Below are 26463 nucleotides of genomic sequence, written 5' to 3'. Positions count from 1 at the left end.
CCTGATCAGGAATTGAACCATGACCTCCTGGTTTAAAAGTCAACGATCAACCACTGAGCCACACTGGCCAAGCTGGGCTGCCTACTTTTTATAGTTTATATTTTATTGTTTATTTTGTGTTGATATACATACAAGAGACTTATTTTTTGTGTATTTACTGGGAGTGTAATAAATTATTGGCCTGATAAAGATACTGATGTTTAATTGTCTCCTTTCTTCTAGATTACATACCGGTTACGGCATCTCCTTCGAGCAAGGTGTGATGCTTTCCCAGTGACCAACAATACCATCCAATTTCACTGTGATCCTAGTTTCTGGGCTCAAAATATTCTCAATTTAGGTAGGTCATTGTGTATATTTTCTCAAGTGCCATTTGTTTCTGGAACTCTTAATGATTATTATGTTATTGAAAATGTATTCCTTACACCCTCAAAATGTTTTTGTTACCTTGATTTAAAAACATGGAATTTTTGTTAGTATTTTATTCACATGCATGAATGTTAACATACATGTAAGTATATGGATGTTAAGAAACATCCTCTGTTGACTCGGGATTAAGGAATTCTATTTTTCATAGATTCTTGCTTGAACTTTTTATCAGAATGGGTTGATAAAACTTTTGACTTGTGACTGGCATTGTTATAGAATTTTTTGATATTTAGAATGTTTTCTGATAAAATAGTATTTCCAATACTATTATTGGCTTTCTCTTTAACCCTTTGCACTCGCTTGCTTTTTTCTCGATTCCTTTATTCTACTCGGGATTTAATTTTTTAAATACCCCAGATTTTACAAAGCGCGGCAGTAGAATAAAAAACTGGAGTTTCTTTTCATACAAACTTATTTATTTGGATTTTTTTATATTTCAAATTATTGATACATTCAAAGAGTATAAAAAGAGCTGCTACCGATGCTAACTGTGTCGAGTCACACTCGACATCCGAGTGCAAAAGGTTAAATGCCTAATGTCACTCATTTGCTTTATCTTGCTAGGGAAAACTTATTGCTTTTTCTTTTGCCTTTTTGCAATAATTATACATATAATTTTATGTAATAAATGTAACTACATATATATTTAATTTTCTAATTGAAGTGTTATGTGCATAAAGAAAAGTGCCCACATTTTAAATAGTGGTGTCCACTGAATTATCACAAAGGAAGACTATCAGCTTGGTAACAATAAGAGCTTAAACATTCTTGCAGGCAGTTCAGTAGGAAGTTATTTTAACTTTCTTGTTATATTATTTGCTAGGAGAAAAAGTCCTCACATTTTGCCTCCTCTCTTAATTTCTCACAGGGAAATTATAAAAACAAATTTAAGAATTCCCTATGCATTCTTCATCAACTACTAATATTCCCTTTGATGACAGCATTGGGCTCATTAACTTTGTTTCAAAATCATCAAAAATGATTGCACTCTCATTCTGTAGGTTAGATTCTGAGTAAGTAAGTAAAAAATGATGGGATAGAGAGCCAGTACTCTCAGAATACACCAGGAAAGGAAGAAATCAGCTTACACAAAGCTCATCCATACAAGGGAAGAACAAAAAGAATAATGATAGGGTGTCCCCTTAAAGAAAAAATATGATGACCCCTGCAGTTCAGTTTAGAAGTACGCAAAGCTATATGTTTATTGATACATAGCAAGCAACTGGAACCACACACAAACACACACCTATATGTGTTACTCTGTATCCTATATAACAAAAGCCTAATATGCTAAGTGTCCGGCCAGCTTTTCAACCAATCAAAGCGTAATATGCTAATGATATGCTAAGGCTGCTCAACCACTCTCTATGACATGCACTGACACCAGTGGGCAGACAATCGACCCGTTGACCAGTTGCTATGATGTGCACTGACCACCAGAGAGCAGACACTCCAACTGGTAGATGAGCTTGCTGCTGGGATCCAGCCGATTGGGACTGAGCGAGATGGGCTGGACATACCCTGGAGCCCTTCCGCGGTCCCTCCCTGGCTGGCCAACCTCCCGTGTCCCTCCCCGGCCCCAATTGTGCACCGGTGGGGTCCCTTGGCCTGGCCTGTGCCTTCTCGCAATCCAGGACCCCTCAGGGGGATGTTGGAGAGCCTGTTTCGGCTCAGTCCTGCTTGACACAGGAGATGCCCCCTGGTGGTCAGTGCGCTCCCACAGTGGGAGCACCGCTCAGCCAGAAGCTGGGCTCACAGCTGACAAGCACAGTGGCAGTGGCGGGAGCCTCTCCCGCCTCCGCGGTAGTGCTAAGGATGTCCTACTGATGGCTTAGGGAGCGTTCCTAAGCCGTCAAGTCGGACATCCCCCAAGGGCTCCCAGACTGCGGGAGGGCGTAGGCCGGGCTGAGGGACTCCTCCCCTCCCCGTTTACTCCCCAGTGCATGAATTTCATGCACCTGGCCTCTAGTTAATTAATACAAAGCTTGTGTCTAAATAACTATCTCTTAACCCTATCCCTCTCTACCAATCCACATTCAACTGTACAGAAAACCTATCACAGTTATATATCCACACAAGTAGTCATATCTATAGAGATGTATGTACTTATGTATATCAGTTACAATACAAATATAGGCATAGGTAAAGGTAAGAATAGATATATAATTGCACACACAAAAATAAATATAGTTTTAGGTAAGTCTGCATCAGTAAAAATCAATTAAAGACAGCATCTCCTGTTTGTGAAGAGTTTGTGAAACTCTGATAATAAAGTTAAATAATATTCTTGACTGTAGAACTTCTAAGAGCTGTCATTTATATCTCTGTAAATTGTCATACAATGAAATTTACCTTTTAATTCTTCCAAAGAGATAAATTTTCCCAACTTGTTTTCCATGGCTTTGGGCAAGAGGAAAATATTGATCTAGATCAGTGATGGCGAACATATGACACACGTGTCAGCACTGACACGCGTAGCCATTTCTGATGACAACGCGGCCGCATGCTGAGGAGGAAACATTTGCGACTAGAGTCTTGGAGTTAGTTTTTTCCTCAAAGTGACACACGACCCGAGTTATGCTCAGTTTTTTGCGAAGTTTGACACACCAAGCTCAAAAGGTTGCCCATCACTGATTTAGATAAATATTCAGTTAATGTTTTGGGGATTTGGGTAAGTTCTTCAATGTCTCTGAACCATAAATCCCTTATCTGTGAAAAGGAATTTAACAGTATACATAGACCTACTGTCACAGTGCCTAATACCCAGTAAGTATTTAATGAATTATAGCCATATTTTTTTTAGGATGCATATACTTTGTAAATCTAAAACATTTAATTGAATCTCTACTGTTGAAAAAATTAATCTTTGCCTTGTGCTTGGTTCAGACCTATTAGATGCAGCCTTAAACTCTCTCAAGGGTAATTGTAAGTGACTCAAAATATTCTCTATCAGAAAACTGACATAGTATGTACTGTGAAAGTGTAAGGAACTCGAGAGATTACAAATTATTAATATTAAAGAATCCGAAATACTTTGTGGGAATATTTTTGGAACCAATGTCAGATTTGCTTGTTTTGTCTTAATATACAACAGCAGTTCTCAAAGTGTACAGTTTGAGTCTCCTTCAGGGAACCACAGAGGCCTCCCTTTTCCAACTACATGTCTGTGTGGCTGGATTTTCTTCCTATATTTCAACCTAAACAATATATTATGACAGATAATGCAGAAACAGATATGGGAGTTCAGCTATCAAGCCAGACATATAAAGATATTTTTAAAAATATAAAACAGTGCACTCTTCACTAAGATTTTTAAAAATATTATTTTTTTATAAAGGTATGCTATTAAGGGTTTATTATTTTGAAATGAATTAGTAAGTAAATTTTTTAAATTCTTATTTTTAGTGTCAAAGATAGTAAATTTTGATAGAATCTCCATCAATAAAAGCTCTTTGGGGCAATCTGTTTTTAAGAGTGTAAAGGTTTCCTGAGATTGAAAAGTTCCTTGACAGTTTGGAAGTTCAGCAACAATAGCCTTACAAAATGTGGTATTTCACTATCAGAAAAACTTTAGAACTTAACCTTTTCTCTTTAATTAGGTTCTTTAGTAATTGAAGATAAAGAGAGTCAACCACAAATGCCTAAGCAGAATCCTGTCATGGAACAGAATTCACAGCCACAAGGTGGTTTATCTTCAAACCAGTTATCCAAGTTTCCAACACAGATCAGCCTAGCTCAGTTACGACTCCAGCATATGCAGCAACAGGTAATGGCTCAGAGGCAACAGGTGCAACGGAGGCCAGCACCTGTGGGTTTACCAAACCCTAGAATGCAGGGGCCCATCCAGCAACCTTCCATCTCTCATCAGGTAAATTTGGAAGCAGGCCTGTCCTAAATTAGATAATTATAGTACAATTTTATTTAGCAGCTCTGAAAATAACCAAGACATCCATCATCCATGATTTAAATATATGAATTTATAAAAATGTATTGCATTGAGGATTCCTGATTTAGCTCCTAGATTTTAGCCCTTCTCAAAAAAAAAAAAAAAGAATTAATGGTTTATTAAACCGGTACATCTATTTTTATTACATTGTCTTAATATTATAGAGAGTGTGGGGATGCAAGTGTTTAGAAAACCACATTGCATCTTAGAAACTAGGTCAAAATGAAATAGAAAGGGGCAGGGATGTGGTTCATTAGAAATATACCTTTTTCAGACTTTATTTCTGAGCAAATATTCCATGAACCATTGTTATTTTCACTAATTATGAAATATTATTTACTTTTAATCCAATTTTTAAATCAGCTTAGATGTGGGCATACTTTGTTTTAATAAAGGTTTAGTAAGGAGTATAAGGTCAAATTCATACAAATTGTCTTTTATTTTCAGTTACATATATTTATGAATTTATAGTCTTCCTATTTCTGAGAAGGATTTGAAGGACAGTAAATGACATGAATGAAATGGAATGGGGTTTAATAAGAGTCAAAGTGTGTAGAACTAGGCTAAGAATTCTCATGCTTGAGAGCAAGCCTTAGCTCAAAACTTATTGTTAACCTAAGAAAAGAAAATAGAAATAACTATATTGTGTGATAAAAAGGAAACATGTTAGTTATTTAGAGGAGAAACATTTTACTAGCACTAAGAGGCCAATATTATGTGAGCCTTTATAAAACAGCAATTAAATGGCATAATTTTATTTTTGTTAATTTTACTAGTACAGAACATAAAAATGGTCTTCATATGACTCATTTTAATTCTGAATAAAAGTTATGGGCATATGTAGATTCTGATTTTGTTAAATTGCTTCTTTGAAGGCCTTAGGTGATGTATTTGAGGTTTATGGCTTTCTAGTGATTTGATTAGGAAGGCAAATCAAATCCAAGGGAATATTAGTATACCCAATTGATTATTCCTTTCAAACTTTGTTTTAACTCAGGTTTTTACAGGAAGTAAATAACAAGCAATTTAAGGTTTTATGGTGAGTGTTCTATGAGGAAAGAATTGTACGCTTTAGATACCAGAAGTGAAACTGGCAAAGTTGAAATTTTGTTAAGAAAATTGAGGAGTAATTTTGTTACTACCTCTGTAGACTGCAGTGATGATTGCAGCTAAACTTCAAAGAATGCCAAAACTTTTTCTGAAGATAAATGTGAGGAGGAGAAGAGAGAAAAAAATAATAATTTGTTGAGTGCCTAGTGCTAAGCATTTGCATAATTAATATTTATCTTAAGTGTCTGAGATATGGTAAAGTGATTTTTATTAAGTAGTCTGTTAACCTGAAGAAGAGTAAATTGGCTTTTCAGTAAGAAGTGAGGAACTGAGGCGTTAATAGAAATTATGTAACTTGGTCGCATTCCCATAAATAGTTATTTATATAAGCAATGACAGACAGAAATGAACACTGAACCTTTAGCTTGTATATTTCAGAAATTTGCTTTTGATCTTATTTTTCCTCTCTAGGACTTACTGCTACATAATCTATATAATGCACAATCTCTATTATCCAACCCAGTTTTCTCACTTAGAAATAAAGTAATTTTTGCATCTTTTGGTCATTACCTCATACACTGTTCTTTTCTCTTGACTCTCAATGACTCCTGAACCTTTTTTCACACTCTCATGTTTCATTTTTAGCTGCTCTCTGCCAACATTCACTCATACATTTTCCACTTACCATTTGCACTCTCTACAGATTTTTACATTGCCCTGCTTACCAACATTCTTCGTTTTCTACAAGTTTATATACATATATGTGTGGGAAAAATGACTGTCTATAAGTAGGTGTGTATATGTGTTCCTGGCTTTGTGGATATATTCAGATTGTACCGTACATCTGTCCATAGGGTTCAGGCAAATTTAAAAGACTGCTTCTAAAAGTCACTTACATGATTGCTCTCTATTCTTCTTCCTCTGAAGATTAACCATGTACTCTGCATGGTTAAAGAGTTCGGTGATACAGAGGTTGAATACATAGTTACATGATTGAGTAATAAAACTTTTTTTTTTTTTAAGTAATAAAACTTGATAGACATTGTGCATCTCTGTTTATTTAGCAGTATACAATATACTCTATTACACTCCAATGTTCAGATCTAAGTTTGTTAGCACTGTCACATGTGTTATTTTTTAATATATATACTAGAGGCCCAGATTTGCATAGGATTTGTTCACTGGTGGGGGTCATGGCCTGCGGGGATCGCCCGCTGTGGGAGTGCCACTCATCCTGGTCAGCCAAGCGGCTGTGGACCTGCCCTCTGAGCAGCTGCTCCTGCTGCGGAAGCACCGCTCATCCTGGTCAGCGGAGTGGCACTTCCACTGTGGGAGCGAACTGACCACCAGGGGCAGCTCCTGCGTTGAGCGTCTGCCCCCTGGTGGTCAGTGCACGTCATAGCGACTAGTCGACCGGTCTTTCAGTCAGTGGGCTTTTATTATATAGTATAGGATTTTTATTGATTTCAGAGAAGAAGGGAGAGGGGGAGAGAGATAGAAACATCAATGATGAGAGAGAATCATTGATTGGCTGCCTCCTGCATGCCCCCCACCAGGGACCAAGCTCATAACCTGCGCATGTGCCCTGACCAGGAATCTTACTGTGACCTCCTGGTTCATAGATTGACGGGTGCTGAACTATTGAGCCACTCCGGCTGGGCACATGTGTTATTTTATACATAATTCACATCAGTGTTTCTCAAACCTGAGCCAGATTAACTGTTGTGGAAATATTTTCATTTTATATGTACATGTTAATTTCCCTACACAGTGATGGATGTTAGAAAGACATCTGCTATCCTTCATTTTATACACAGTTGGGAACTACTGACCTAGAATAAAATAAAAAACCTGCCCTAGTCAGTTTGGCTCAGTGGTTGTAGTGTCGGCCCTCGGACTGAAGGGTCCTGGATCTGATTTTAGTCAAGGGCATGTACCTCAGTTGCAGGCTCTATCCCGACCCGGGCGGGGTGTGAGCAGAAGGCAACCAATCAGTGTGTCTCTCTCACATTGATGTTTCTTTCTCTCTGTCCCCAAATATCCTCAGGTAAGGATTAATGAAACAAAACAACAAAGAAACCTGTAATACTAAAGGTACTTAAAATGAAGATGAGGATAATTATATGTCAGTTTCCTTAAGATCTCTATTCTTCTCTCCCTCACCCTCCCCGATATCTTACAAATTAATTGACTCCATATAATTAAAATAACAGTTATTTTGCCCTGCCGGTATGGTTGAGTGTTGACTCATGAACCAGTTCGATTTCAGGTCAGGGCATATGCCTGGGTTGAGGGCTCAATCCCTTGGGGTGGGGGGGGGGCGTGCATGAGGCAGCTCATCGATGTTTCTATCTCTCCCTCTCCTTTCCTCTCTCTAAAAAAATTACAAAATACTTATTTTAAAATAAAAAGTATTTATTTTAAAATAACAGTCATTTTACTATTGTTTTTAATGCTCATAACTAGTTCCTAATGTTATTCTTTCAAGTTGCTTCCTCTGTCACAAGGTTTTTAAAAATAAATTCAGTCAAATAAAACAGTTTAGGAGAGGCAAGAAAATTACCTCACATCTTACCAAACTTCAGGGTCAATGTTCATTCCTACATTGATTGATTCCTCAGAGTACATTGCTGTGGCAAGTATCTCTTCTTGACTGAATCTGGGTGAGGGTGTGAAAGCATGGTAGCGAAGCTTCTACAACTACCTTTATTCTCCCTTAAGGATTATTTTGGGTGCTTTTTCACTTTAAAAAAAAAAACTAAAGATAAATGTAGGAATTTTTCACTATGATTCTCCAACTATTTTCTCTTTGTGTTTCTATGATATAAAACCCTTCAAATCACAAAACTTTAGTAGAAGAATAAAAATTGTTATTGCTTCAGGCTTTTTACTTCTGTAAAATTTTGACACTTTCTCTGTTTTTCACACACAAAATTTTCCTTGGTCTTGAGACAATATTTAAATCTATTTTTCATTGGTTTTATAATTACTCTTGAAAGTTACTGAGGGTGAACCCAGTGCTAATTAATTTGTAAGAGAGAGGAGAGAGAAGCAATGTTATCCAGGAAAGGAAAGGAAACTCCAAAAAAGGGAGAGGAAAAAGAAGACAGGGCTATCCTCTTTATTGCTATCTGCCTTCACAGAGTCAAAGTTTAAGGTGTTACTAATTCAACTTTATAAATTCCACATTCATTTTCCCCTGTGAATGTGAGAGTTAATAGTTCCCTCTCTGAGAAGTTCTAGTCGTAAAAATAAACTGTTAAGATAGCCTGCAAGTAAGTATTTGCAATAGTTGCCAACCATAAAGAGAACTGGATAAGCAAGAGAGACTGGCATATAAGGTTACCTTTTTCTAGAACACTGGTCTCAGTTTCTAGGGCTAGCATTTATAAGCAAAGTAAGCTTGCCTTCCCAGCCCTTGCCCTATCCTGTAATCAACCAATTTTGTCCTTGAAGTGTTTCCTTTCAAATCTATTTCTTTTAGGGAAACACATCCTCTAAGCTGTAATTAGTATATTAACTCCTAGCTAAATAATAGAACATGGCCCTGATCAGTTTGGCTCAGTGGATAGGGCATCGGCCTGCGGACTGAAGGGTCCCAGGTTCTATTCCGGTCAGAGGCGTGTACCGTGGTTGCGGGCACATCTCCAGTGGGGGTTGTGCAGGAGGCAGCTGATCGAAGTTTCTCTCTCATTGATGTTTCTAGCTCTGTATCCCGCTCCCTTCCTCTCTGTGAAATTTCAATAAAATATATTTTTAAAAAATAATAGAACATGATTTGGTAATAATATGGCAGACTAGATTTGGAGAATAGCCTTAGTGTTGCCTTTTTACTAGCTATGTGGCTTTTTTTTTTTTTCCAAGTTATTTAAGCTTTCTGATGTTTAGTGTCCTAATTTGTAAAATGAGGGGAGGGTAAAATGCTGATCACAATGCCTGGCATATAGTTTTATTTCAACAAGATCTAAAATTCATTTACTTAAAAATGTTGTTTAATATCAGCTGTTTTCATTATTAATGATTTATTGGTTGAAAGTGCAGACCTTAGAGCCAGAGTACTTGAATTCAAATCCCAGCTCTGTCCCTTACTATCTTTGTTAATTTTTGATAAGATACTTAAATTGTCTTTACCTCAGAGAATTGTTGTGAAGATTAAATGAGTTAACACATGTAAAGAACTAAAGCAGTACCTGGCTTGCAATAACTGATAAATAAATGTTAGCAATTATTATTTTACCACCACCTTATTTAGGAGGTTTGAAGAGGGCAATTCTTTGCAAAAGTTAATCATAAACAAGGACTGAGAACCAAAGATAAATTTTCCCTACTTCCCCACATGGTATAGGCCCAATCCTGGTATAACCTACTTACAATTGGAAACCCCTCTACCAATGCTCTTAATAAAACTCCTTTTCTTTAAATTGCTTTTATACATTCTGGAAGGCTGCCTTTTCCCCCTATTCCCTTGTTGTAGTGTTAATTGTTGATTCATCTGTGGCAGAGTTGCTGTTTTTCTGTAAAAGTAATAAAATAGAGTGCTTTATAATTTTATCTTTCAGATTATTGTCACTGAATTGGTTTTATTTTCTTTTTTCAGCAAACCCCTCCACGTTTGATAAATTTTCAGAATCACAGCTCTAAACCCAGTGGACCAGTTCTCCCTCCTCATTCTCAACAGCTGAGATATCCACCAACCCAGAATATGCCACGACAAGCAATAAAGCCCAACCCCCTACAGATGGCCTTCTTGGCTCAACAAGCGATAAAACAGGTATACATATTCACTTATTTTCCTGTTGCTACTTTGAAATTACGTTGAATTTATGGATAAAGTAACAGTTATGAAAAGTAAGAGCAAGCCTTTTAAAAAAAAATGTGAATTACAAAATTTATTATAGACTTATAGAGACAAAGCTAAGAGAAAAGTCTTGATGCTTTGTAATTAACAAGAAAAATCAAGCCACTTTATATGAATGAAGGCCAGAATAATCAGTGTGTTACAGGTATTGATTTTTCTAATAGTGATATATGTAGCTTTTAGGTGAATACAGGCAGAAGTATTAAGGTGCTAAGACAGAAGTATTCTAATACAGGTTACATTCTGCATAGAGAATAATAAATTAATCTTTAAATGTTTCAAGGAAATTTCTTGAAACAAATTTAGTATGACAGTTTTAATATGGAATACATATATATCTGATAAAACTTAATAATTAAGATTGTATTTTAAATCTGATGAAGTTTAATATTTATATTCTTAATGTCTTCAGATAAAAATATATTCTAGGTATTACATTATCTTTAAAAAAGTAAATGTTCTCTCAGTGCCTGTCTTCTCCACGCACTGGGTCAATAGTTCTTCCAGCTTAAGACTTGTAGATTGATTTCAGCTTAATTATTTTGCCAAGGCTAAAATCCATATGCTATTTCCATAATTCTGTGGCATTCATTTCAGTCAAATGATTTGAAAATTTTATTTTAAAAGCATACACACTTCATCTGTGTAAAATTCATTCCTATCTTTATTTCATCATTAGAGGCGAAGAGCAAAGGGTCCAAACAACAGTTTGACCTTAGATTTTGGCCTTTGAAGGGTTATTATTTTAAATCTTATTCACCCCGAATATAAATGCTTTATAGAGTTGTGCTGAGACTTAATGCTAATGTGTATTAAAACACCTACCACATTCTGTGTACTCAAATTTTACTTTCCCTCTTTCCCATTTATTATTTGCAATGGACAGACCTACACTCTTAAGAATGTTTCCTGATCAAAAATCTAAACATGAATGAATAAATGAACATGCTAGTGGAAAATGTAGTGAAGAATTGGTTTTAATTGATAGATTTTTTAACAAATTATATTTGTACATTGGGAATACCAGTTAGCTATTAAGAACATGCAGTAATCTATATATGATCTAAGTATATTATATGGAGGGAAAACATGCTAAATTCTTGTGAGGTATCTTATTTTTGTGTGTTTTTCTTTGTTTGTTTGTTTTAATATTATATATATAAAGAGGAAATCTGGAGGGTCATAATCAGCTGTAGCTGATTATTCTAGGGAGCAAAGGAGGACATGAGTCCAGAAAAAGGAGGGTGGGCAGAGATGGGAGAGGTGGGTGGCTATGAGGTGAGGGGTGGGTAGGTAGTAAAGATAATTCACATTCACAGGTTTCCTTACATAGTTTTTTCAGTGGATCATATAAATTAGAATGTTTCAGACACCATCACTCCATATAATGTAGGCCATATGTTAATGGTATTGTATTTGGGAATGTTTTTTTCTGCATAGTCTTGAAATAGCTCTTAGTTGCTTTCCTTTTTTCCAGTATTTTATTAAGAAACAAGAGGCCCAGTGCACAAAATTCATGCATTGGGGGGCAGGGGGGTTCCTCAGCCTGGCCTGCACCCTCTCGCAATCCGGGACCCCTTGGGGGATGTCCGACTGCCTGATCGCCCCTAACCACTCTGCCTGCGTGCCTGATCGCCCCTAACCACTCTGCCTGCCTACCTGATCACCCCTAACTGCTCGCCTGCCTTCCCGATCACCCCTAACCACCTCTGCCTCAGCCCCTGCCGCTGTGGCTTCGTCAGGAAGTACATCCGGAATGTCTGGAAGGTCTTTCGGCTGTCTGGTCTAATTAGTACATTACGCTTTTATTATTATAGATGTTTCAAACATAACAATTTGGAAGAGTGGTATAGAGGACAAATTGCTTTATATGCCTTCTCAGTTATTATGTATATACCCCTTGATCCAGTCAATCAACTCTTATTTTTTTCTAGATTTCGATGTAGATTTAAGACACCAGCATGGTTCATCTCTGTACACTTAAGCATTCCTAGTGTTAGCTTAGTTAATATATTTATCTTGGCCTCTAACATAAATGATGCTTGATTACCTGTTCAGATACAAGAAATGAGTAAAAAAAAAAAGTGAAATCTTGGGTCTGGGGCTAGTGTTTGATGATTGAGTTTTCACTCTAATATTAAGGCTACTAGCAATGTTTATTGGGAGAATTCCTAGTGTCACCATCTTTAGGTCTTAACTCTTAGGCTGATCCATTCCCCAAAGGATCTTTGTCTTCTGCCTAAAATGCAGGGTCTGGCTGCTTGTTGAAGCCAGCTGAGAGAAGAAGATAGGGAGTGAGCCATCAGCAGAGTGGGTGAGAAACTCAGCATTCAATGTGTGTTTGGTTTCTGAATCTTCATTTTCCATGCAGTACTTCTGCCTGCACCTGAATATGGTGCTCTTCAATCTAAAGACACTGTTTTGGAGAATAAACTTCTAGCCTTTTTCAGTGTAGGTGGAGGAAGTCTTTATTACCTTGGGGTAACTATAGGTAGAGTAGGAAAGAAACACGAGATTTAACACTGGTTAAACACTCAGATTATTAGCCTCAGCTTCACCTCTCATGCTTCTAATTTCCAAGATTTTAGAGGTTCTGCAGTATAAGTTGATTTGCTTCTCTATCTTCCCCACTGCCACCTTAGATTTCAGCTTTATTAAATTGATTAAGTAATTTTCTATTTGTCCATTTGCTTTCCGTTTCTGTCTTTTCCTGTTTTGTCTTTATGACTCAGTGCCTTTTTAAAATTCCTCTTAACTATTATTTTAGTTTCATATATATCAGGTAGGGACAGAAGAAAATGTTGGTTTTTTGCCCTCTATCTTTACCTTGAGGTTGCTGCACATGTGTTTATATTTCTTTTCCAGTACGTACAAGCTTTCCAAGATTGGTACTGTGGTTTTCTGGTATATACTAACTGCTATCTTCTTGTAAAAATCAGTGCTTTTTATTTTTCAACAGGATTCATGAAAGTTATGTATACCTGTGCCCTCTCCCTCTTCCAATTACAATTGAATTCAAATTGCAGAATGTGCCTTCCATTTTGTTGTGTGTCTGGAATAGGGATTAGGTGGACATTTTATGTAATAGGCCTGCTGATAGACAACTTTTCTTTTTTCTTTCTACTGTAGTGGCAGATTAGCAGTGGGCAGGCCCCCCCATCAACTGCCAATAGCACATCCTCTACTCCTTCCAGTCCCACCATTACTAGTGCAGCAGGATATGATGGAAAGGCTTTTGGTTCACCTATGATTGATTTGAGCTCACCAGTGGGAGGTTCCTATAATCTTCCTTCTCTGCCAGATGTAAGTATACAGAGAATTTTTAAGAATCTATTTCGAAAATTTTATGTGGACTTGGATTTGGTAAAAGACATGGATGGGTTTGTTGCATTATAGGTTGTGTGTGTTTGTTTTAGAAGTTATGTACATCCTTTAGAAATATAACAGCCAGAAAAATAAAAAGTTTATAGACACTTGACCATACTACATAATATTTTTCAAGGTGCTGGAGCTTAAGGTGTTTGTAATGAATGATTTACAAAATGGTGATGGATTATGGAAATTAATGATTGTGGTGATGGATATGGAATCTAAGCTGGGAATGCAGGGAAGTAAGGACATGGGAAAGAGGTACTGAAGAAGTGAATTGCTGGAACGTGATATAAGAATTTAATCAGATTAGAAAGGAAGGCTAGAATTCAAGACATTGGCAGAGATGGAGGCAAGTTAGAAATGAAAATATTTTCTGTTACATCATACCAGTGCAAAACTACCTCTGATTTCTACTTAAGTTAAATATATTAACTCTCTTCCTGGCTGATTTGGCTCAGTGGATAGAGCATCAGCCTGTGGACTGAAGGGTCCTGGGTTCTATTCCAGGTAAAGGCACATGCCCGGGTTGCAGGCTCGATTCCCATTGGGGACATGCAGGAGGCATCCAATCAGTGATTCTCATCATTGATGTTTCTATCTCTATCCCTCTCCCTTCCTCTCTGAAATCAATAAAAATCTATTAAAAAAAATATATATATATATATATATATATATATATACACACACACTCTCTCTAATTTTGTTAGTATGACGTTTTAAAAAGATCTTTCAAAAGGCAGAAAATATTCTGTGAATTGATCTCCATACATAAGTTGATATTTGTTTTATATTTTGTTATCTTACAAGGTTAGGTAATCATGCACACAAATATTAAAAACTTTTAAAATCTTGTAAGATTGTGAAAGAATTTTAAAATTTTTATTAGTTTAAGTTACTGAGATCAGCTAACATTTCCCAATTGTGACATCATTAACCTTACCAAAGTTATTTCATTTTTTAAATAATTGTATATACTTTAAATGGTAGAGTACATGTATTTTTCAAACATAGGTAATACATAGGACAACTTTTTGTCTTGTTCTGATAATGTTATTTTAGCTTTTAGGATTACTCCACAGTTGTAAATAACTTTTCTTACATTAAGATCTTTCAAATCCAATCATTTCAATACTCTTTGCACTCTCTGAAAAGTACTGACCAAGCTATTGCCAAAAAAATATTAAACATAAACGACCCTGGTACTTCCCTGCTCCCCCAACTGAAAGATGACCCACAAATATTAATATTATCCTTCTGCTCTTTTCTCTGCAGTCCTCAGATACAGGTGACTCTGTTCACCAGCCTTTCTCAACTGAGATTCCTCATCTAAACCACAGAACAAGAAACTGCTTTGAGAGTGTGTTTTCTCAGTCCTCCTAACGGATGGTTCATAACTAGCACCATTCTAGATGCAGAGGCAAGAAGTAAATTTGTTATATATAGTCTGTGCCCTAGGACTATAGGACTTAATTCTTTTATAGAATCCTGGTTGAGAAAGGTTGCAGCTGTATTAGAAAATTGAACTGGATTTTAATCACAAAGACATTCTTGGAAATAAATGGTATATAGAAGCATGAAAAATATTTGCATTTAAAGCATTAAAGTCTTATTTGATAGAAATTTATCACTATTTTGTAGCATGGTAATCAATTATAAAACATGTGTTATTTGTAAACCTATTTTATTAAAGCAAGAATCCAGGAGGGATCATTTTTTTCCTACCAAACGGTAATAGTGTGCTTAGATGACATTAGTGTTCTGGAAATGTTGTTTCAGCTTTCTGGTGCATACCAAAGCCTCGGTTCTCAAAGTATGGGCCAGGGACACAGGTGTCTCTACAACCCTTTCAGAGATTCCATAAGGTTTCCCTGTGTAAGGCCAGATTTTTCTTCATATTCTTCAATCAAAAGAGATTTAGTACATAAGCAGCTATAAGAATCCTGTTAGTTGTTATTAAGCAAGATGCTAAAGAAATCTGCAAAAATGTGAAATTTTGCTACTTTTCTCACCAAGCTTTTTTTTAATTGGCTACATTTTGTTATTGTTAAATAAATTAAGTATTAAAAACTGTTTTTGCTTTTATTTTTAAGGGTGTGAATGACATACAATACTTCTTCCTCTTGGCTCATGATTTCTGAAATAGCATGTATTTTTCCTACCAAATGGTAATAGTGTGCTTAGCTGACGTTAGTGTTCTGGAAATGTTGCTCAGTGTATTTACTAACATGTAACATTTAAGAAGAGTGAAAACCCTGGCCTGTTGCTCAATGGTTAGAGCATCGGCCCTTGGACCAAAAGGTTGAGGGTTCAATTTCTGGTCAAGGGCACGTACCTCAGTTGTAGGTTTCATCCCTGGCCCCGGTCTGGCTGCAAGCTGGAGGCATCCAATCAATGGGTTTCTCTCACATCGATGTTTCTCTCTGTCTCCCACTCCCTTCCACTCTGTCTAAAAATCAGTGGGAAAATATCCTCAGTGAGGATTAACAAAAAAGAGTGCCAAGTTTTTGTTGTTTTTTAAATGTTTTTATTGTTTGTTTGTTTGTTTTTAGAGAGAGAGAGAGGGAGAGGGAGAAATATCAGTGATGAGAGAGAATCATTGATCAGCTGCCTCCTGCACACCCTTACTGGGATCGAGCCCTCAACCTGGGCATGTGCCCTGACCAGGAATCGAACCAGCAATAAGAGTGCAAGTTTTTTTAAGATTGTTATGGGGGAAATATGCATCAGAACTTCTCAAATACAATTTTTCATGTTTTAGCATTTGGTAATAATTAAACTATTAAAGTTTTCTTATTCATTTAAAGTGGTTTTTAACTTGCAAACCCTGGATACCACAAAATAATTTTCTTTTTTATAAGATTGACTGTTCAAGTACTATTATGCTGGACAATATTGTGAGGAAGGATACTAGTATAGATCATGGCCAGCCAAGACCACCCTCAAACAGAACTGTCCAGTCACCAAATTCATCAGTCCCATCTCCAGGTCTTGCAGGTAAAGTGGGCTTCTTTTGATTTTGTTTTTCCAGTTTTTTCTCAATTTGTAATTTTAAAAAAACAATCCCCCCCCCCCCCCTTTTTGTTGGATGATTTAAAAGGGTTTGGCACCATTTAAAATGAGTATAGTATACGGTACTTTCAGAGGAGAAATCAAAGGCTAAGCCTCTGTACCTTTTCAATTTCAGCTCCTGTGCCAGAAATTTAGCAAGTACTTAACCATTTCATATACTTTGTGTTCCAGTTTCAGTGTAGTGCTAAGTGAAAACACATTCAATTGGGATTAAATACATAATTATTCATTTTATGAATGTGTATGATTTCCTCCTCTTCAGGACCTGTTACTATGACTAGTGTACACCCACCAATACGTTCACCTAGTGCCTCAAGTGTTGGGAGTCGAGGAAGGTAAGCTGACTTAACCTCATTCTCCAGATAGAAAATCTCTAATTATATTTATTTTGCCCCAGTGCTCAACACACTTTGGGTAGTCAATACATTTTGAACAACTTTTTTTATTTTTTACTTTTAAATTAAAATAATTTAATAATTATTATATATTATGTTAATTTAATAAACTAATGGATTAAGTAAATTATAATTTTAACTTTAAAGATACAAATATCTTTGTATATATGTTAAAAATAAAATGTTATGATTTTATCATAGTAGCAAGGAAAAAAATAAAAACGTGGGATACAACAAACACTGTACTATATAAGAACACACACAAATACAAACTTAGGGAAAAGAAAAATAATTTTATATTAACTTCAATGTTTTCTGAATTTTCTAATGACCAAGTGTTGATTTTGCTTTAAAAAGAAGTTTACATTTGTTGGAATTCTATTTTAACTTACTGCTTTGCTCATCACATGGAAGAAGCATTCTCTAAAGAAAGTTTGGGTTCAATTCCATGAAAACATAGTGGCTATCTGTAAAAGTTTTTTTCCCCCCACTACATTTTTTAAATAGCAGAACATCAATAAATTATGTCCCTCATTGTCTTCACACTTCATAATAATAAATCATTAATATGAGCTTAGTGTTCTCTTTTTCACTGATTAGAGAAAGAAATGGGAAAGCCTAAAAAAAGATGCTAGCTTTAAGAAGTAAATCTGGCTGCCCAATTTTAGAGCTTCAGAATATTGAAGGCAGTTTTCTTTTAATTGAGGTATTATTTAAATTTATTTAAATACCTTTTCAGATGTAACATAACTATTTAGATAGGTTGATATGTAGAACATTTTTTATTCATAAGTGAAATTTTTGTACATAGCAGTTGCATATAAGTTATGTATCATTTTTTACTGATATAGTAGTTACCATTGCTGTGAAGATAGGGCATTATTCTCAAAGCGGTTATACTTTATTTGGAGATACTTAAGGTAGCATTCTTAGATGGTTTTTTCTTTCTTCTTTACACTTATAGCTCTGGCTCTTCTAGCAAACCAGCAGGAGCTGACTCTACACACAAAGTCCCAGTGGTCATGTTGGAGCCAATCCGAATAAAACAAGAAAATGGTGGACCACCTGAAAATTATGATTTTCCTGTTGTGATAGTGAAACAAGAATCAGATGAAGAATCTAGGCGTCAAAATGTAAATATATCTCCTGGCAGGAAGTTGGCTCAGTGATTGAGTGTCGACCTATGATCCAGGAGGTCACAGTTCGATTCCTGGTCAGAGCACATGCCCAGTTTGCAGACTTGATCCTCAGTGTGGGGCGTGTAGGAGGCAGCTGATCAATGATTGTCTCTCATCATGGATGTTTTTAACCCTCTCTCCCTCTCCCTTCCTCTGTGAAGTCAATAAAAATATATATTTTTATTATTTTTTTTTGCCCTAACTGGTTTGTCTCAGTGGATAGAGTGTCGGCCAGCAGACTGAAGGGTCCCAGGTTCAATTCCGATCAAGGGTATGTACCTTGGTTTGCGGGCACATCCCCAGTAGGGGTTGTGCAGGAGGCAGCTGATCCATGTTTCTCTCTCATCGGTGTTTCTAACTCTCCATCTCCCTCCCTCTCTGTAAAAAATCAATAAATATATATATATATATATATATATATATATATATATATATATATATATAAACTATATTAATGACTTCAAATAATATAATGAAACTTATATTATTTCAGGGTAACTGAAAGGCATGAACATCTGAACTGAAAGGGCCTCATAAGTATCAGAACATTAGTGAAACAAAATGATCAATCATGGGTAAAAATTAAACACTTTGTTGGTTTGTTTTTGTTAATCCTCACCTAAGGATATTTTTCCATTGTTTTTTTTGTTTGTTTGTTTTTGTTTTTGAGAGACTGGAAAGGGAGGAGGAGAGACAGTGAGAAACATCGATGTGAGAGAGACACATTGATTGGTTGCCTCCCGCACACACCTCGACCAGGGCCAGGGGTCAAGCCTGCAACCAAGGTATGTGCTCTGGGACCCTTCAGTCCATGGGCCAACACTCTATCCACTGAGCCAAACTAGCTAGGGCTAAATAAACATTTTTAGACATGCATGCAAGATTGAATAAAAATAATTTCCATGTACTCATTCTCAGGAAGCTATTTTACAATATGATTCATCAAATATGGAGTAGACCAAGAAAGAGGAAAACAGTAGTCCAGGAATGGGATATAACACAGACCAGAGGCAAAGAAAATGGTAGTCCCCAGTACAGCAGCTCCTGAAGTATACTCTGTAGCAGGAGGACAGAGGACTCCATAGGAATGTATGTAAGGGTAGGAAAGTATTTTGACAGAATTGAGGAGCATTTTATTACACTGATGGAGATTGTGAGAATGACTTAGTGATTTGACATTTTCACCATCCTAGGCTCCCAACATAAAATTTTGATTTATCTTAAAGTTATTAATAGCTCTATGAATGAGTTTTTTAAAAATCTATACTAGGCATGTTTTATGTCTAGGTATAATTTAAATGAACAGGTCCACTAAAATATACTTACATTTCCTATGGTTGACTTCTACCTACCCATTCTCCCATTTCTGAAATCATCAGCTAATTCATATAATTTTCCTTTATTGTCCAAACTCCCTTACTACTGATACTTTATTTTGCTGATGTTTTCCAGTACAGGTTCATGTCGTCTTTACCATTAGAGATTCGATATACGTTTAGCAGTAAAGATAATTTTTTTTCTTCATGCGTGTTCATAGTCTCCTTTGAAGTTAGTTACCAGGCGCCCTTGAGAGAGCAGTCTTTGGTCTAAAATTGCAGTAGTGCTAATTAAGAATGCCAGTTTTAAGAATACATATGCTCTTACCTCCTTCCATTGCAGACCAACTATCCAAGAAGCATACTCACCTCCTTGCTCTTAAATAGTAGTCAGAACTCTGCTTCTGAGGAGTCTGTACTAAGGTCAGATGCCCCTGATAGTACAGGAGATCAACCTGGACTTCACCAGGAAAATACCTCAAATGGAAAGTCTGAGTGGCTGGATGCCTCCCAAAAGTCACCTCTTCATGTTGGAGAGACAAGGAAAGAAGATGACCCCAATGAGGACTGGTGTGCAGTTTGTCAGAATGGAGGGGAACTCCTGTGCTGTGATAAGTGTCCCAAAGTATTTCACCTTTCTTGTCATGTGCCCACATTGGCAAATTTTCCAAGGTAAGATAGTACTTTCTTTTTCCACATTCTTTCACTATCCTATATAATAAAAGCCCAGTGACTGAAACAGTGGAATGACCAGAATGACCGCAGCCCCTTGCCCCGGCTGGCCCTGCCCCCCAGCGGGAACCCCCACCACGATCGGGGCCCCCAATGAGGGCAGCTGGCCAGCCCCCACCCGTGCACCGGGCCTCTATCCTATATAATAAAAGGGTGATATGTAAATTGACCCTAACGGAAAGACTGGTTGCTGTGATGCAACTTGACCACCAGGGGGCAGACACTCAACACAGGAGCTGCCCCCTAGTAGTCATTGTGCTCCCACAGGGGGAGCTCTGCTCAGCACAAGCTGAGCTGACAGCTGCGAGTGCAGCGGTGGTGGCGGGAGCCTCTCCCGCCTCGGCAGCGCTAAGGATGGCCGACTGCGGCTTAAGCCTGCTCAGAGGAGGCTTGAACGGTATAGACGTGCAAATGAAAGCTCAGAAAGTCACTCTTTTAGGGTCCTGTGGTGCATCCAGGCAGAGACAAACTGATTACCAAAAGCCAAGCACAGATTCTATCCCATCCTCATCCTGCAGCCTCAGCTCCAGACAGGCACTCCCTGTGGCAGGATACAAGGAGAGCCCTGTCTCGAATCTTTGCAGAGATAGGAATGCCCAGGAGGTCAAGATAATAGAAACCTCAGGACCCAAATGCTGAGGCCTATGCTGCCAGGACCTGCTCAGCACAAGGCCAAGGGGAGCTTGGACCAAGTTCTCCAGTTCCTAACCCAGTCGCGACCTGCCATCCCAGGACTGCAGCATGCGCTGGAGTGTGTAATCGCAGGGGGCGCTCTGGAGGCGAAGGGCTCACCTGAACCCCTGGGCCCCAGGGGCTCCGCCTGCGCGCCCTTCCCCAGGCACTCAGCCCCAGCTGTGCTAGCAAAGCCCCTTTGCTAGGGTGGGATCGCAGGGGGCAAGCCAGGGGTGGGGTGGTTGGCCCGCAGCATTTGCTACGGCTGTTTGCACACATGTAATTAGCTCTAATTATCCTGGGCTTTCAGTTCTCCGACTCCGGGCCTGAGAGCTGCGCCCGTGGTGAACTCGCCCATGGAGCCACTGCTCCGCCAAAGGAGCCCTCTCACCGGGTCAGGGAGCTCTATCCCCGTCTATAGCACCCTGTGTCGTGTGTCTGTGTTTGCCCAACTGTCTACAGAGCCATCACATGCTGGATTAGGGATATCTTTTTGTGTCCTTGGTGGTGTGTCTACACTGACCTCTGGGAAGGTTTGCGAGTACCAGGCACTGATGAGAGGAGGGATGGCGGGGGGAGGTGGAGGATGAACTGGTTCTCAGCTCCGAAGGAAGGAAGTGCTAGCGCCGGCTCTCCTGTTTGTGCAAGTCCTACATAAACGTGAGCCCATGGCAGCAGCCAAAGCCAAATATCCCTCGGATTTCGGATGTAACCGCCAAACCGAGGTGTCCTAAACTGTGCTCTTGTCTCCTCGCTCTCCAGGCCATTTCAAACCTCAGCCACCAGCATTCCTCTCCTGCAGGTGGCATAGCCAGGGCTCAGAGAGGTTAGAGAACTCATCCTAGGCGGCACAGCAGACCAGGGCCGCCACTCTCCAGAGCTGCGGCATGGGATTCGGGATTTGGGCTTCGCTCAAAAACATTGGTGTGCAGGGACCTGGGAGGGAACAGTTCCAGATCCTCCTCTCTGGTCTCAGATACCTAGCCCTCGGTGACCCTGGTCCTACATACTCAGTCTGTTACTCGCCACATCCTTCCAGCCCTTTCCTGAGGCCCGTTTAGCTGAACGGAACCAGAGCACAGAGGAGAGCAAGCTCAGCCCCAGGGGCCTTAGTTGGAGGTGGAGGAATCAGCCTCCCCAAAGCAGGATTTCTCAGCACACTCACTCTGCTCTTAGGGTTGAGTCCCTCCCTTAACGTTCCGGGGTTCTCTGTGTCTGTCTTTCTTGCCCTGTGCTTCTCTCTCTCTGTTGCTTCCTCTATGATCCTGTTTACTCATTCCCCATGTCTTGCTGGGCCTCTTGTCTCTGTCTCTCATCGGATCTCTGCCTGTGGAGAACACCCCTGCTGCCCCCGCAAAGGAACACACAGCAGCAGAATCCACCTTTTCAATAAAAAATGACAAGTGGGAAACTGAATTAAAAAGCATTAACTTAACCCTTTGCACTCGCTTTTTTTTCTCGATTCCTTTATTCTACTCGGGATTTAATTTTTTAAATACCCCAGATTTTACCAAGCGTGGCAGTAGAATAAAAAACTGGAGTTTCTTTTCATACAAACTTATTTATTTGGATTTTTTTATATTTCAAATTACTGATACATTCAAAGAGGATAAAAAGAGCTGCTACCGATGCTAACCGTGTCGAGTTACACTTGACATCCGAGTGCAAAAGGTTAAAAACAGTCCATGTGTCTGCAAATGCATTCCAAATGGCAGCACTTTGGCGGGGGTGGCAGGGGCGAGGCATGTTGGCCACATGTTCTGGAGCCTCAGACACAGAAGTGTAGGGGGCTCAGCGCCTCGCTATGGACCCCACCCACTAGCCACCTGGGATGGCAGGGTCTAGGAAAGGGACTTAGTCTATACTCACCCTTGCGGACCTCCACCTGATTCCATAGACCCTTTCCCCTGTTCTGGATCTGCTGGTCCCTCTTACTCCCCCAGTACCTCCAATGGTACTACCTTCCTATGCTGACCCCAACTCTCCCTCTGCATCAGCCCTCCCCACCACACCAACACAGATTTCACCCTCTCCTTTCCCCACCCCTCAGTCTTCTACCCCATATTTCTTCCTGCCCTGCCCCACCTCCATTGTGCCCTCCTGCCCCAGACCACGCAGGAGCCCTGGCTCCAGGAGGAATGATTAGAACAAAGCTTTTCTTTGGCCATAAGAGACTCTCCAGGGAGCTGCATGCAGAAAGGCGCTCCCAGTCCCAAAGCTGCAACTACTCTGTCCTGCCAAATGCCAATCACTAATTGTGTCTCTGGAGAGGGAGGGTAGCAGAAGTAGGCTGCTGCCCTTTGAAGCCCCTCATGAGGAGGAAACTCTCCCCATCCCCTCCCCCCAAAAAGTTCACCTTGCTGCCTCCCTTGTCGCTTTCAGCAACCCTCCTTTGTCCTTTCCCTGGAAGTGATTGGAGCACATCTGTCTATAATAATAAAAGCATAATATGCTAATTAGACTGGACATCCTTCCAGACGAAGCTGGGGCTGCGAGGGAAACCCAGGTCCCGCATGCCAGAGGGAGGCCGGTGCCAGCAGCCAGGGCAAGGAAGGCCTACTCTTGCACAAATTTCGTGCATCGGGCCTCTAATATATATATAAAAGAGTAATATGCAAATTGACCTAACTGGAATGACTGCTTGACCAGTTGCTATGAGGTGTACTGACCAACTCTTGGTCCCTCCCCCTGGTGGAGGGCGGGGCCAGCAGCCGGGAAGATAGCCCTGATCACAGGTCAGGCCTAGGGACCATACCTGTGCAAGAATTGGCGTGTGCCGGGCCTCTATAATAATGGGCCAGTACTCTATCCACTGAGCCAAACTAGCTAGGGCTAAAGAAACATTTTTAGACATGCATGCAAGATTGAAAAAATTTAATTTCCATGTACTCATTCTCAGGAAGCTGTTTTACAATATGATTAATCAAATATGGAGTAAACCAAGAAAGAGAAAAATAAGAACCCAGAAATGGGATACAACACAGAGCAGGGGCAAAGAAAAGGGTGACAGTTATTATAACAAAACCATTGTAAAACCTTAAAACTAAAGTCCACTTGTCACAAATGCATACTTCAAAACGTACAACATAGGGTTTCCTTCCCATACCCTGCCTCTAATTCCCTGTGCTTCTCTCAAAAACCTAGTGTTACGAAAAGAAGAAAAACTTTAAATTATTACATGGGGTTGCCATAAAGAGCAATGATCCTTATGGATCACAATTGTTTGGCAGGCACTGACATTTATAAATATCTCAAGTAAATTTTCACAGTCCCTTTGAGATGATGATGAAGAAGAGCATTGAGTTAATCTCTCAGTTCCTCAAAGGATATACTATTTAAAATATAATTTCAAACAAAGTTGCAAGGATAGTACCAAGAATGTTTTTTGTCTTGAATTATTTGGGGTAAAAATATGAGTTATACATCACATCAGCCATAGACTAATGTGTTTATTTTATGTATATTTCTTACCTCCTTAGCTAGACATATTTATACCACTTAGGCTCTTGCATTATATTATTATAACTGTTTAGCTCTCTCAGGATGGAGCTGAGTGCATAGTAGATATACAGTAATTCTTCAGTGATTGAAATTCATGCCAAATAAATAATTCTGTATCATAGATGGCATGGATGAGGTAGGAAAGAGATACGGTGAATAGCGATTCAATGCATTATAATTCAAAGACTTTATCCCCCAACAGTGGAGAGTGGATTTGCACTTTCTGCCGAGACTTATCCAAACCAGAAGTTGAATATGATTGTGATGCTCCCAGTCACAACTCAGAAAAAAAGAAAACGGAAAGCCTTGGTAAATTAACACCAATAGATAAAAGGGTAAGTTTTTGAGCATTTCCAACCTAGACTGTTATACAGTTGTTTTGTTTTTTGGTTAGATGCATTATTGTAATGCAGGTGTGCTTTTCACATTAACGTTTTTCTTTAGTGTTTATTTCCACAAAAGTATAGGGATTTTAAATAATATACTTAGAGGCAGACTAACTTTTTTTAGTTAAAAAAAATAATCTTAGTACTACATATACATTTTCTAGAAACTTAAAATACTGTACTTGAACAACGTAGAATGTGTGTCCTTTATGTGGCCTGCATTATTAAATTTGGTCTATCTTTAGTAAATTTCTGTTTTGTTTTATTTCTATTATAGATAGGTTTTCTTCCTCAGAATTTGTTGAGAGATGAGTTTTTCTATTTCCATTCTTTCACCCAGTGGTACTAGGTTTATACCTTAAAGCCAGCTAAAATATTTAACTGTAATTAACATTTAAACCTACTAAATCAACACTCTGTATTATTAAAGAAGCTCCTTTGCTCAATTATTAAGTAGAACAAAGAGTATGAAAGTTGTCATGCAAGAGGGGGGCCAGACACGCACTACAGTGCTTCAGCGTTTGTATAAGCCCATAAGCAGAGAAGTAGCAGAGTGCATGATAGCACCATCTGCTTTAGGCCTTAGGATTGTACACACCAGGAAAGGACTCCACCTTTAGATCTCTTTTCTCTACTAATAATTTAATACAAATTGGAGAAATAAGTGTAAATTTATTTTTAAGAGCTTCAAATGGGTTTCTAGTGATAATGTGTTTGTTTCTATAATTAAAAAGGACTGCTCTCATATATCACATAAACCCCAAGCTATCAAACAGTACAGTTCAGTAAATGGGAAGGAGATAAAAACTCTTAAGTATCAATACTTTCCTTGTATTCATCTGGTTTTAATTTTTATTCTGGTACTTTGATATATATGACATTGTTATAAAAAATAAGCTGTGACTTCATTTTATTTTTTATTTTTTGCTTAGAAGTGTGAACGCCTACTTTTATTTCTTTATTGCCATGAAATGAGCCTGGCTTTTCAAGACCCAGTTCCTCTAACTGTAAGTATTAATGTCATTTTGTCCATTTTTACACTATGAAATGATTTTTCTGCAACTTGATCTATGATCATCTAGTTTCTGTACCATTTTTCAGTAGTTAATTTCTTATGTCTAATCTAATCTTAAAGCTTATTGATACATACTGAAAGCTTTGATCTTAAATGTTTTTTAATGTTAATATAGTTGGCCTAAAACATCTACTCATTTCTCATACATTCTTACACCTCATCTCATGTATTTTACCTACTTTTCTCTGTAATGATTTCCATCACTTGCCTCTTAGGAGATTTAGGTATATATCTCCTTAACTGTTGAGGGGGATACTTTCCATTTGAGATAAAACCCCCCAAATTCTCTGTTCATATTTTGATGTATATGTCCATACTTCAAAGATTAAGTAGACTTTAACAATAGAAGAAGGTGTGCATGCACATTGCATGTGTGTTAACAAATTGATTTCAGCAAAGTTCATTTTGAAAGTTTGATGAGACTTCAATGCACAATCTCCACTAATACCAGCAGCAAATATTTTAGCAGCCGATTGCCACGTCA

The 26463-nt window shown here is 38.4% G+C and overlaps 1 protein-coding gene across 3 annotated transcripts in view; it reads left to right on the top strand.

Moving 5' to 3' along the window:
- Positions 1-26463, top strand: part of TRIM24 (tripartite motif containing 24) — a 104415-nt gene that overhangs the window by 74533 nt on the left and 3419 nt on the right. For 2 of the 3 annotated variants that reach the window (XM_028159028.2, XM_008150490.3), the window contains exons 8-17: positions 223-340; positions 4029-4297; positions 10023-10196; positions 13413-13586; positions 16514-16649; positions 16987-17059; positions 18084-18252; positions 19957-20285; positions 24721-24853; positions 25837-25911. In XM_028159028.2, the coding sequence (XP_028014829.2) occupies positions 223-340; positions 4029-4297; positions 10023-10196; positions 13413-13586; positions 16514-16649; positions 16987-17059; positions 18084-18252; positions 19957-20285; positions 24721-24853; positions 25837-25911 (1650 nt within the window). The remainder of the gene's footprint in view (positions 1-222; positions 341-4028; positions 4298-10022; positions 10197-13412; positions 13587-16513; positions 16650-16986; positions 17060-18083; positions 18253-19956; positions 20286-24720; positions 24854-25836; positions 25912-26463) is intronic. The other variant, XM_008150491.3, reaches the window with a different exon arrangement.

The sequence above is a fragment of the Eptesicus fuscus genome, chromosome 14, assembly GCF_027574615.1.
Source record: "Eptesicus fuscus isolate TK198812 chromosome 14, DD_ASM_mEF_20220401, whole genome shotgun sequence".
Classification (NCBI taxonomy): Eukaryota; Metazoa; Chordata; class Mammalia; order Chiroptera; family Vespertilionidae; genus Eptesicus; species Eptesicus fuscus.
This window is presented reverse-complemented; position numbering and strand designations above follow the sequence as displayed.